General features: G+C 42.5%; 1 protein-coding gene across 1 annotated transcript; it reads left to right on the top strand.

Annotated features, from left to right (window-relative positions):
• The first annotated feature begins 902 nt into the window (after positions 1 to 902).
• On the top strand, positions 903 to 4888 carry LOC311029532 (protein unc-119 homolog B-like). Its single transcript, XM_084034715.1, has 5 exons — positions 903 to 1264; positions 2263 to 2376; positions 2611 to 2710; positions 2900 to 3072; positions 4718 to 4888. Exons 1-5 carry the CDS (start codon positions 1033 to 1035, stop codon positions 4828 to 4830), a joined length of 732 nt encoding a protein of 243 aa, XP_083890841.1. The 5' UTR covers positions 903 to 1032; the 3' UTR covers positions 4831 to 4888.
• The last annotated feature ends 6431 nt before the right edge of the window (positions 4889 to 11319 follow it).

Raw genomic sequence — 11319 nt, 5'->3', positions numbered from 1 at the left:
AATGAATGACTCCATGAGTTTAAATGAAAGCAGACCTGTACATCCGTAGTGTTACAGAAGCCTCTCTTGTTTTGATCGTTCGAACCGGAAGTTCCCTGTAAACTCATGGTAGCTTGACGGAAGTACGCTATTCAATGGACTGGATTTACAGGTTCTCCTGACTTGGATGACAAGCTACTTTAAACCAAGTTAAAAAAGATTTGGACTCACGCAGCTCTGGCTGCTTTATGGAGAGTGCCGACTACTGAGGCTTCCTGGGGCATCTTAACAGCAGGAAGTGCTCATTAGCCCTCACACAGCCAGCTCAACCTGCATTTGCATAACGCCTGGGCCTTTGCTGCTGTTAAATTTGCCTTTCATGTGCATTAGGGCAGGAAAAGTCACACACAAGTGATGTGATCTCTGCCATTCATCACATCAGGAAATGAAAACTTGTTTAATTCATTAATGTGTGTGTGTGTGTGTGTGTGTGTGTGTGTGTGTGTGTGTGTGTGTGTGTGTGTGCGCGCGTGTGTGTGTCTGTGATAGATAGATAGATAGATAGATAGATAGATAGATAGATAGATAGATAGATAGATAGATAGATAGATAGATAGATCACAATACAACAACGACCATATCTTTTATTTATTATTATTATTACTATTACTATTATTATTATTATTATTATTATTATTATTATTATTATTATTATTATTATTATTATTATTATTAATAATATTATTATTAATATTATTATTAGCAGTAGTAGCAGTAGTAGTATAGTACTAGTAGTTGGCCTAGGCTTGGAGAGTTGAGCACCCCCCGGTGGACGTTTCGAGGAACCACTTTACCCCCTCATAGCTCGCCGGACTAGTTGTCATGGCAACTGTGTAGCATGTGCTCACAAAAACAAGCGCTTGACCGTTCGCCGACAGTTTTCTCGACATTCGACATACAACGCCGGGACGCCATCTTCCTCTCCCAGCCTTCTATCGGAGGAGAAGGGCGAAGACACTCGCTGAGACGGAGGGCCGACGGAGAGATTCGACGATGAGCGGAGCCAAAGCCCGCAGCGACGCGCCTGTTGCTGAAAATGTCTCCGGCGGCGGGCACAGCACTGCGGCTTCTCCGCGGGAGCGCAAGCCTGGCGGAGGGGTTCTGAAGAGGCTCAAGTCCCGGAGGAGCCAGGTAGACAGCAGGCCCGTGACGGAGGAAGACCTGCGGACACAAAGCGGACACATCACGCCGGAGGATGTGTTAGGACTGCGGGTGGCTACGCGAGGTTTGAATCTCTCTCCCCCCCTCTCTCTCTCTCTCTGTCAAGCTCCCTTGTTGTCGGTTTACGCGGACATATGAAGCGTAATGTTCTTCCTGGGCCGAGTGAAGTAGGAACACAATGTAACCGAGTCTCTATCACCGACTCGGAATACAGTCATACATTACATAAACTAGAGCAAATGACGTCCAGGCTCGTATGGCTGTCATTGGAAAATGGAGACAGATGGTATTACATTATATCTGTGATATAATTATAGACACCTGACATCATAAACAAGTGTAAGACTTCATTCTTCCACTCGTGGAAATACTCGTGTTTCTGTTATTTGGTTCGATGTGATGTGACTTTAAATGTGCCAGGATCTTTTTTTTATGACATCACATTCTCCAATGACCTCGCAGAGCACTACAGGAAGCACCTCTGCATGGCCTGAGATGAATAATTAATTACACATAAGGACAACATGGTGATTCATGATTCTCGTTACATTTACAGCTGAGGCAACACTGTGAAATTTGCAAGGAAATTAAACTGGAGAAATTCAAGTTAAGGCTTGATCCCCCTTATGAGACAAAGACACTATTAAATTGATAAGTCATAATCAGTGTTTTTAATCAATAAAAATCATAAAAATAAAAAAAAATACAGCACACATATACGTGCTTATTTTCCTGCATATCTCTATAATCCCACAGAAGCGTCCATAAAAGCTTTGTCTTATCTTATTTCATGGTTAGGGTGCATGTTTATGTGTGCTAAGTGTGTGTGTGTGTGTGTGTGTGTGTGTGTGTGTGTGTGTGTGTGTGTGTGTGTGTGTGTGTGTGTGTGTGTGTGGTTGTCATCTGAGTGTTAACAAAGTCAAGCAGAGGGTTTTTGCATGTTATCTCTGTGCGTGTCAACACATCCTGTTTGTGCTTTCATGGTGCACACACATCAACTACAATGGCTTGTAAATCATCTCAGTGTTTTTTAACCTAATGCTGTCTGTGTTATTGTTGCAGGGTACCTCTGTAAACCGGAGGAAAACATTTACAACATCGACTTCGTACGCTTCAAAATCAGAGACCTGGAGACGGGCACTGTGCTGTTTGAGATCGCCAAACCCCCACATGCAGGTAACAACGCATCCACCTCCTCCTCGTACTGTTTGTTCTTTAATGAAGCTGTCGAATGTCAAGTATCCGGCTTTCCGAGCACTTAAACGTGAATGTACTGACCCTGCTGGCAACTTCTTCTCATCTCTCTTATTATCTGGAAATGGATGTGTCACGAGCATGTTTCAGAAAAACAAAAATAACCCCTCAGTTTGCGTGATCTGGAATGTGTCTGTCCTGTGTCGTGGGTCTCAGAGGACGACGAGGAGAACAGAGAGGCGGACGCCACTGCAGGCCGATTCGTACGCTACCAGTTCACCCCGGCCTTCCTGCGACTGAGGACCGTGGGAGCTACGTGAGTGACTCACACATCGTCTGCACACACCTAAGGAAAACACGCCTGCCTGTTGCAAACAATGAGAACAATCGTCAGCGAGGCTCTTGTTTGAACCAGTGCGGTCTGACGGCAATCCCATTGTAATTCGTCAAGAACAGACCTACCGCTGTCACATATCAGTCTCCCCTTCTTGTATCATTCAATCAGGGTGGAATTCACAGTTGGAAACCGACCTTTGAACAACTTCCGCATGATCGAAAGGCACTACTTCCGCGACCATCTGCTGAAGAGCTTTGACTTTGACTTTGGCTTCTGTATCCCAAACAGCCGTAACACCTGTGAACACATCTACGAGTTCCCTCAGCTGTCTGAGAGCCTGGGTGAGTCATCTTTTCTTAAACCAAAGACATTATGAGCAAAACCTAAAAGTGGTTATGTTAAAATGAATATTCCTTTTCCAAATTTTGAATATCTAGGAGAAGACTGAATTTAGGTTTATGTAATCTGTGTACCATACAAACACCAAAACAACAGATCAGCCTTTATTACTAATTAAAATTCCTTTAAAGAGGTTTGTGACTCCTTCCTTGTCATTATGCGTCACAGTGGAGCACTTTAACGAAAGTAAAAAAAAAGTAATTATCAATTGAGCTCATCATTTGGAGTGATAAAGTAAACACACACCACATTAGCAACACAATCTCCAGTCTTTTACGCTACACATGGGACAGTTTTGTTCAACTAAACATACAGTATTTAAGCTGTGGTGGGTAATTTTGGCCAAAATATTGTATTCATGTATTTTCATGACCCTCATTTATGGTATATGGGACAGTGTGTCATCCTGGTGGCGTCATTGTGTCATTTTAGTGAGCACAATAGCTCTTGAACAATAATTTCTCTCTCTAGAGTAGATGATCTGATTAGATTCCTAAGCATTTTGCTGCATAAATGAAGATATTGATGAGAAAAATTGTCCCATCTTAATACAAAGTTGAAAAAGTTGTTGGTCATGCAATCATATCTCTACTACATACTGGCCGTAAAGAGATCCCTTCCTAGCATGACTAAAAATGTGCGCAAAATCCACATTCCCATGTAAGAATGCATTCTAAATTCAGCTGAAGCTAATATGAGACTTCAGCATTCTGAGCTTGCCAAATCAAGTGGGCATCTTCTTATTTCTTCTCATAAGTTGCATCAAAACGACATCCAACCACCAAGAAAAAAATAACTCTGCTGGACCCCAGGGGTGACTCTAGGAACAGAGCTTTAGGGCCCAATGAAAAAAAATCCCTATTTCTTTTCTTTTTAATCAAAAAACTGTACATTTTAACATTAGTTTGGACTATCATTCCCACATTTGTGAATGAAGAACGTCAGACTATTGGGGTAGGGGAAATCACTGTGACTGGGAATCTTACTGAGCAAAAAAGCCATCACTTGGTTTTACAAATGAAATTGTATTAAAATTAAAAGATAATGAGGTATAACGGGGGTGAACGGGGCAGGTGGAATATTCAGTTTAAAGTAAATCATAAGTACTAAATGACACCCCTAAAAATCCCACTTGATTCAGCTAATTTGAGATGGCTGAAGCCTCATATCAGCTCCGGCTGCACAGAACAAGGGCTGTGGATTTTGTCCTCTGTGTTATTTCTGTCACTTCTGTGTTTTACAATGTCGCTGCTTTTGTAGGGACTGTTTCACAGCCGGTGGAGAGGAGGGATGATTACAGTGACCAACGACTCTTTCAATGTACACGATGTGCATGTTAGCATCATATTTAGTAAATAAAAGTGAAACCTTCACATGAAAAGTTCATATACAACCACTTGGTGCCATTAACATTAGCTAATACATTTTATTCCTACTTAACTGGTTTTGCCACATGACCCCCCTCCCTGTGAGCCCCCTATGAAGCAAAGAATGTTGACATTTCAATAACAATCAGTCTATAATACTGACAGACGTTTCACATTTCAGCGTTTGTTTGAATGGGTGCATATGTTGTGTGTTTTTCAGTCCGTCAGATGGTGGAGTGTCCTTACGAGACCCGGTCAGACAGCTTCTACTTCGTGGAGAACGGACTGGTCATGCACAACAAGGCAGACTATGCTTATAACGGGGGACAGTGATGTCTGCTTGCTAGCATGCAAAAAAAAAAAAAAAAAAAGAGACATTTATAGACACACATATACACATTATAGACACATGCATGCACATAGCTGGACATACATATTTTTCATCCACCCGTACATGCACAAGCAGATACGTACACGGTTGAATTGCCTATGTGTGTTCGTAAAGATGACTCGCCATTCACTGGCGTGATTTTCAGGGGCCAGTGTTTGATATTGCAGGAGGTCGGGATCAGTCTCTGCTCCGGCATACGAATGGGAAGCTTCTGTTAAAAAAAAAAAAAAAAAAAGGTTCAAAGCGGCTCAAATGTTTGTTTTCAACCAGAAGAGGACTCATCACTCTCGGGGCCATGCGACGGCTGAAACGGGCCAAATGGTTATTTGATGGAAGGTTTGTCTCCTCTTAGCGATTTTAAAAGTGTCCTAACACCCCCTCAACACACACACACACACACACACACACACACACACACACACACACACACACACACACACACACACACACACACACACACACACACACACATTCTCAATCCCCAACTGACACACATAGTGTTTACAGAGAGTTTGTCAGAAGCAGCTGTTCTCAGAGCTGACGCCTCCACAATCCACTCCAGACAATATAGAGGGAGAATGAGCTAAAGCATCCACAAAACACTTGTGTCAAACACACATGGTTTCCCCATCTCCCTCTTCTGTGACACACACACAACCACACACACACACACACACACACACACACACACGCACACACATCGACAATAGTACTTTACAAGATTTTGATCTGACGTGTCTGCGATCATGGTATGTTTTTGGTTTGTTTTAGAGTTTTTGGGGGTTGATAACAACATGGATCAGCAGCCAGTTAACTGCAATGCAACTGTAACCTTTAACTGCAACCAGATAAAAGATGAGAACCTCATATGATGACCAGCATTTAAAAAATAAATACATTTCAAGTAGAAAGATACTCATCAGTTCTGATACCATGATGCATGCGATGATACAAACAAAAAAGAGAAGATAATTGTAAGAAATGAAATACTGAATATCAGATATATTGTGGACATTTTTTTTAAAAGGAAGTGTAAAAGTTTGGGCATCCTTAAAGTCACATCACATATTATTTTTCCCCAATCTAAGTTGAATAAGTTGTATTTTTTTAATCATTCCCTTATCACATATGTCTTAAAATATCAAAATCAAGTTGGAATATGTCTGGAAATTGAGTGGTCTTTCTAGCTACAATAGATGTACCTCCTCTTTGTACTTTGTAAACTTTGGTGTTCCGGGTATAAGGTGATGTTTGTATAAAATATATATATATACATATATATATATAAAGTTTGCAAAAAGTGCTAAAAGAAAAATAAATGTACATTTTCAGATACATGATGTGTGATGTTTGTTTCATTTCTGGGGATGAAGCAAGTTGCAGGAAGTTGAGCAGATATTTTGCTCATTTTAAAAAGTCCCTAAAGTGGCCACTAGGTGGAGTTGTGTTATAACTCAGTTATAAATGAGTGCCACTGGTCTCAGTTTAGTCTGTGTGTGATTGTGGGAAAAGATCACAGCCGTGGCTTTTATTATTACGTGGGGACATGCTGGCATTTGTGTCTGATATTTGTTCCAAACATCAGAGGAGAACTGATCCCATTATATTCGTCTATGGCTGTGGTTTTATGGGGACATAAGACTGATAGAATCATTTTAATATCACATAATTACTTCATCTTCAGGCCACATGTGATGATCTAGAATGGCACGCAATACATTCTGAAATTTGTTCAGGATTGTTTTTTTTTTTTTTTTTTGTCAAACCAAAATCTCAGCTCTCTCTCTGTGTATTCTTTTCTCAGGCTGTTTCTTCCTATCTCTGTCTTCATCTCTCACTCTCTCTCAGTTTGCCGGCTCTCGTACCCAGAATCTCATGGTCTCGTCTACCTCGCCTCTCCTTTTTGGTTTCTCTCTCCACACCTATGCAGCTCTCCCTCCCTTCGCTCTCCCGCTCTGTTTTTCCCTTTTCTTTCCCTCCGCTCTCACCTGGTAACCAGACCTCTGGAGAGGAGTGTTGAGTTTCCACTTTCCCAGAGAAGAGGACAATCTGAGCCACACAAAGACCCACAATGGACCCTCTCTGCTCTCCCCTCCCCTCCGCTTCTGTCACCGCACAGCTGCACACACAGACACACACACTGAAATATACAGTATAAGAATACACACACCCTCTGCTTGTTATTCCTGTTCACCTCCTCATTATGTTTCTTTTGCTTCACTTTGTGTGACACTTTCCGACACCTTTTCCTCAAATTATATTTGCTCTATTGAACCGTCTCTATAGTTTGCTGTTCTCGCTGACACATTCAGTTGTATCCAGTAAAAAAAGCATCAGTTGTCATCTTCCTGTGAACCATTAATACCTCATTAAAGCTGAATTCGTTGCATTGTCGATTGTCAGCGATCCGACACTTTGCATGGCTACAACAATTTGCAACTGTGATTTGATATTAAGAATACTGCTGATGGCCTGATGGGGTGTCCAATCATTTGTAGTATCTTTACTTTAGTGGTTGTGGTGATGGCATGCAAACAGGTAGTTTGTTCCTTAATTAAGACAGCTCTGACATATTGTCACTCATAAGACAAGCGTTAGCATGTTAGCAAACAGTTGCCTAGTTGCGTACCCAGGGCAGCAGAGCAACATTAGTGCTCACGTGGCTCGCCAGACAAGTTTAAGTCCAATATTCACACTCTATTTTGCTCGACACCAACTCCTGAGAAACAAACATTCAACATCTAGTCACTCTGTCTGTCTGCCACTTTTGGGACTGAGCAGTTGGGTTAAAGTCTTTGTCGGTGTGTAAATATGATATAATCTCAATTTGATACGTTGATTGTACAAAATATACAATAATAATCATACAAAAATATTGATTAATGCAGCTTTACATTTTTATAATCAGTGAAATATATTACAAAGATTATCTCACAATGTATCATCATCATCATGTTAATCTTCAGACAACCTGTGGTTTGAAGCTTGCATTCATAAGTTTACTCGACACCCAACCCCCAAAAATGTGAGCTACCCCTTTAAAATACATCAAATATAATGGTGAAGATCTAATATGTCTGTGGGTGATTAGAATCCAAAGCAGGGCACAATTTAACTGTGAGCTTATAAATCAATAATCACAGCCTTCCATCAGGCTGGAGGGCCTGCACACTGCAGCACGCAAATAAAGCAGCTGCACTGTCCCGAGCCACGTGTTGGCATCATGCAAAAAAGTGTTTACAAAGTGTTTAGCATATTCGCACGCACGGACACATCCACGGCAATAAATACACACACTTTCCAACTTTCCAGGGATGATTTGTGAGTTCCCAGGCCTTCGTGGAATACATTTCAGCAGTCAGTCGCGGATCGACATGCATGCACCGGAAACAACTGGACAGGTGGGATAAATCAACCTCATTCACCCCTCCCCCACCACACACACACACACACACACACACACACACACACACACACACACACACACTGACACACACACCTTTCTTTGTAACTGGCTTTCTCATGTGTCCTGTTCAGTGAATCACACCACATTGAGATTAGAAGTGAGAAGCGTTGGTTTATTGAAGGTACCCTGAAACCCACACACAGATCTACACTCAGGCAGAGGGACAGGGGGGACAGTGATCTCCTATAAATAGAAGCAAGGAATGGCGTTGATAGGTCCTGCGAAAAGACATGGAGGGGGGAGTGGAAAAAGGATTAAAAGAGATACAAGGACTCACTGCAACTCCACTTGTCTGTATGTGTGTAAGGTAGGATATAGGTGGTATGGATATCTTGCTACACACAAAACTCTCTCTTAGATCACCCCCCATCATGCATCCTCTCTCTTTCTCTCTTTCCCCACTCCCTCTCTTTTTTTCCCTCACTCTGCCTTTCTTTCCCTTTTTTCCTTTCTTTCCTCCGACCTGCTCCGAGGCCCTGGCATGAAATCCATCATGTGTTAACACTACATTACCCACGGCACGTCTTCCGATAAAGAGATGATGAGTCACGCCACAGTCCTTTCAGGTTGGCCCCGACGACGGTCTCAAAGATGGTCGTGACTCCATCTGTATGTGTCATGATGTCATTTCCAGCAATTGCTAAGTGACATAATCTCGCCCCTGGAAGAGGTCGGGGCAGACGTGAAGTTGTAAACACGGAGGGCGGGCGTGTAAATATGAATAAGTATAAACTGGAAAAAGCATCAATTCATCATCATTACCACCTTTTAAACATACTCATATTGTCAATAAAGAGAGAGAAAAAGAAGCTTTGAGGTGCTAAGTATGTGTCACTTTGAAATGAGCACCTCATTTTGGATTGAACGGATGCTGCGATTTAATATCATGCCGAGCAAAGCTCTGTAGCGTGACAGAGGATGCCAGATAATTAGTTATCTGGGAGTTAATAATGCACGCAGTACAACAGTGATGGATGGATAGTCCTTTAACAAACTGTGACTCCCATACCAATTTCCACTGTGGCAAGTGCAGTATTGACAATCTGTCTTTAAGTGTTAGGTCTCTGTGGATTTGTAACCAGAAGCCTTTGTGCGGTGCCTATAGTTTGCATGTGTGTGTGCGTTTATCCGCCCAACCGTCTGTGTGGTATTAAAGTGTAGATCTCCGCTGCTGCTGCTGCTGCTGCTTCCACTCACACAGCCGACAGACAGAAATAGTCCTGTGTCATCAGGGTAAATAGGTTGTGGTCTGTTTGTGCTCACAGGAAGCCCACAGCCGCCTTCCCAAGCCTCCCGGAGCCTTCCACCGCCGTCAGTCCAGCTTGTTTTGTGTGCGTATGATTAATAAAAGGTTAACTCAACCTTCAGTCAACTGTTGAAGAGACCTGTAAATCTCCCCCACAATCTCTTCCTTCCTCTCCCTTTCTCTCCTCCCTTTGTCTCTCTCTCTCTCTCCCTTTGCCACACCTTCCCCTGGGGGATGGAGGGATTGTGATCGGAGAACGGAGGTGGGGCTCCTGGTGCAACCACAGGTGTGCTTGTTTCCTCCCTTCCACGCTCTCTCATGTAATAATTTCTTTGGCTTGCCACCTGCCAGGTAGAAGAAGAAAAAAAAACACCCACAGCAAATGGAGTGCTTTAAAATGGTCTCCTGGCTTCCGTTTTTTTTTTCATACTCTTTTTTTCTTGTTCGTTTTTTTCTTTATCCGTCAACAAACATTCCATTTGTATCCCTTTTCATCAGCATTTCACTCAATGGGATCTTGCTGGAACTACTTGTTTCTTTGTTTACATTTTGCATTGCATGCAAATGGCGGCTTCTGGCTTCAAAAAGAAAGCTGCTGCTGCTGCTGACTTCTAGCTTTTCAGATGGTCAAAAGTCTCCTTTTTTTAAACCTCTTTCTCTCTTCTCAACTTCTTTCAAACTGCCTCGAGGGTGGTGGGGAGCAGGTCCCAGGCCCTGGCAGGTCAGAGGTCGCTCGCAGACAATGGGTTCCCACTCTGGGTCAGCTCTGGTCAAGGAAACAAAAGCGGTGAAGACTTGGATTGGACAAGCTATCACAGTGTTTTAAGGACAGAGACAGAGGGAGGGAGATGGGACAGAGAAAAGGCACGAATAAAAAGTGCAATTTGAGCGCACTGAAAACGGCTCTCACACACCAACACACACAGATTTAGCTTTGATGTGTGTTCTTTACAAGATGTAGAAATCTGAGAAACCGCTTTATGTCCCTGAAACAAGTTAGACAAAGTTGCTCAAAAGTTGGACATTGTTGTCTCTTAACTGTCCTCTTCACTAGCTGTTTGGGTTTAAGTTAATAATCAAAAAAAGAAAAAAGAAAAAAAAAGAATTAAGCCAAGTGTTTTTACTTTATTCTACCGGTATCTTTTCAAATTGCTCTAACTTGTCCCTCCCCCTCCCCCATGCCACTGTCTTTCTCCTCTCTTTTTTATTCAGTGCCATTGATCATGCATGCAGAAATTCAGCACGCCCAACCATGGCTCTAGCCAGAATAGGTTAGCTAGTGCAAGGCCTTGTCCTACATACTGTTCCCTTGCTATGGTCCACCAGGCCACAGTCACACCCTCCCCCTGATCTGATCTGCCTCCCCTCGCTGACTTCCCCCACTGCCACACACACACACACACACACACACGCACACACACACACACACACCCTGCAGCCTCGCTCAGAACCAGCACATGCACCGATCATCATGTGGTGCTGGGAATGTTAACTCATTATCAAAAACTTTAAGCCAGGTGCAGTGATTTTTGAGATTTATTTAATTTGAAATAATGTCCTGCCCAAACTACAGAATACTAGAAATCTCAGCGTTATGTGTGTACTGTGAGATTTTGCTTTCCTGTGTTTCAAAACCGAGTTAGGCAAGTGCATTTCATATAACTATGCGAGCACTTGTTTCACTTTTGTTCGAGCAACTGAGACATGTGACGAAACCGC

This window comes from Eutrigla gurnardus, assembly GCF_963514095.1.
Source record: "Eutrigla gurnardus genome assembly, chromosome: 2".
Lineage (NCBI taxonomy): Eukaryota > Metazoa > Chordata > Actinopteri > Perciformes > Triglidae > Eutrigla > Eutrigla gurnardus.
Note: the sequence above shows the minus strand (reverse complement) of the source record. Positions and strands in the feature narration are given on the sequence as shown.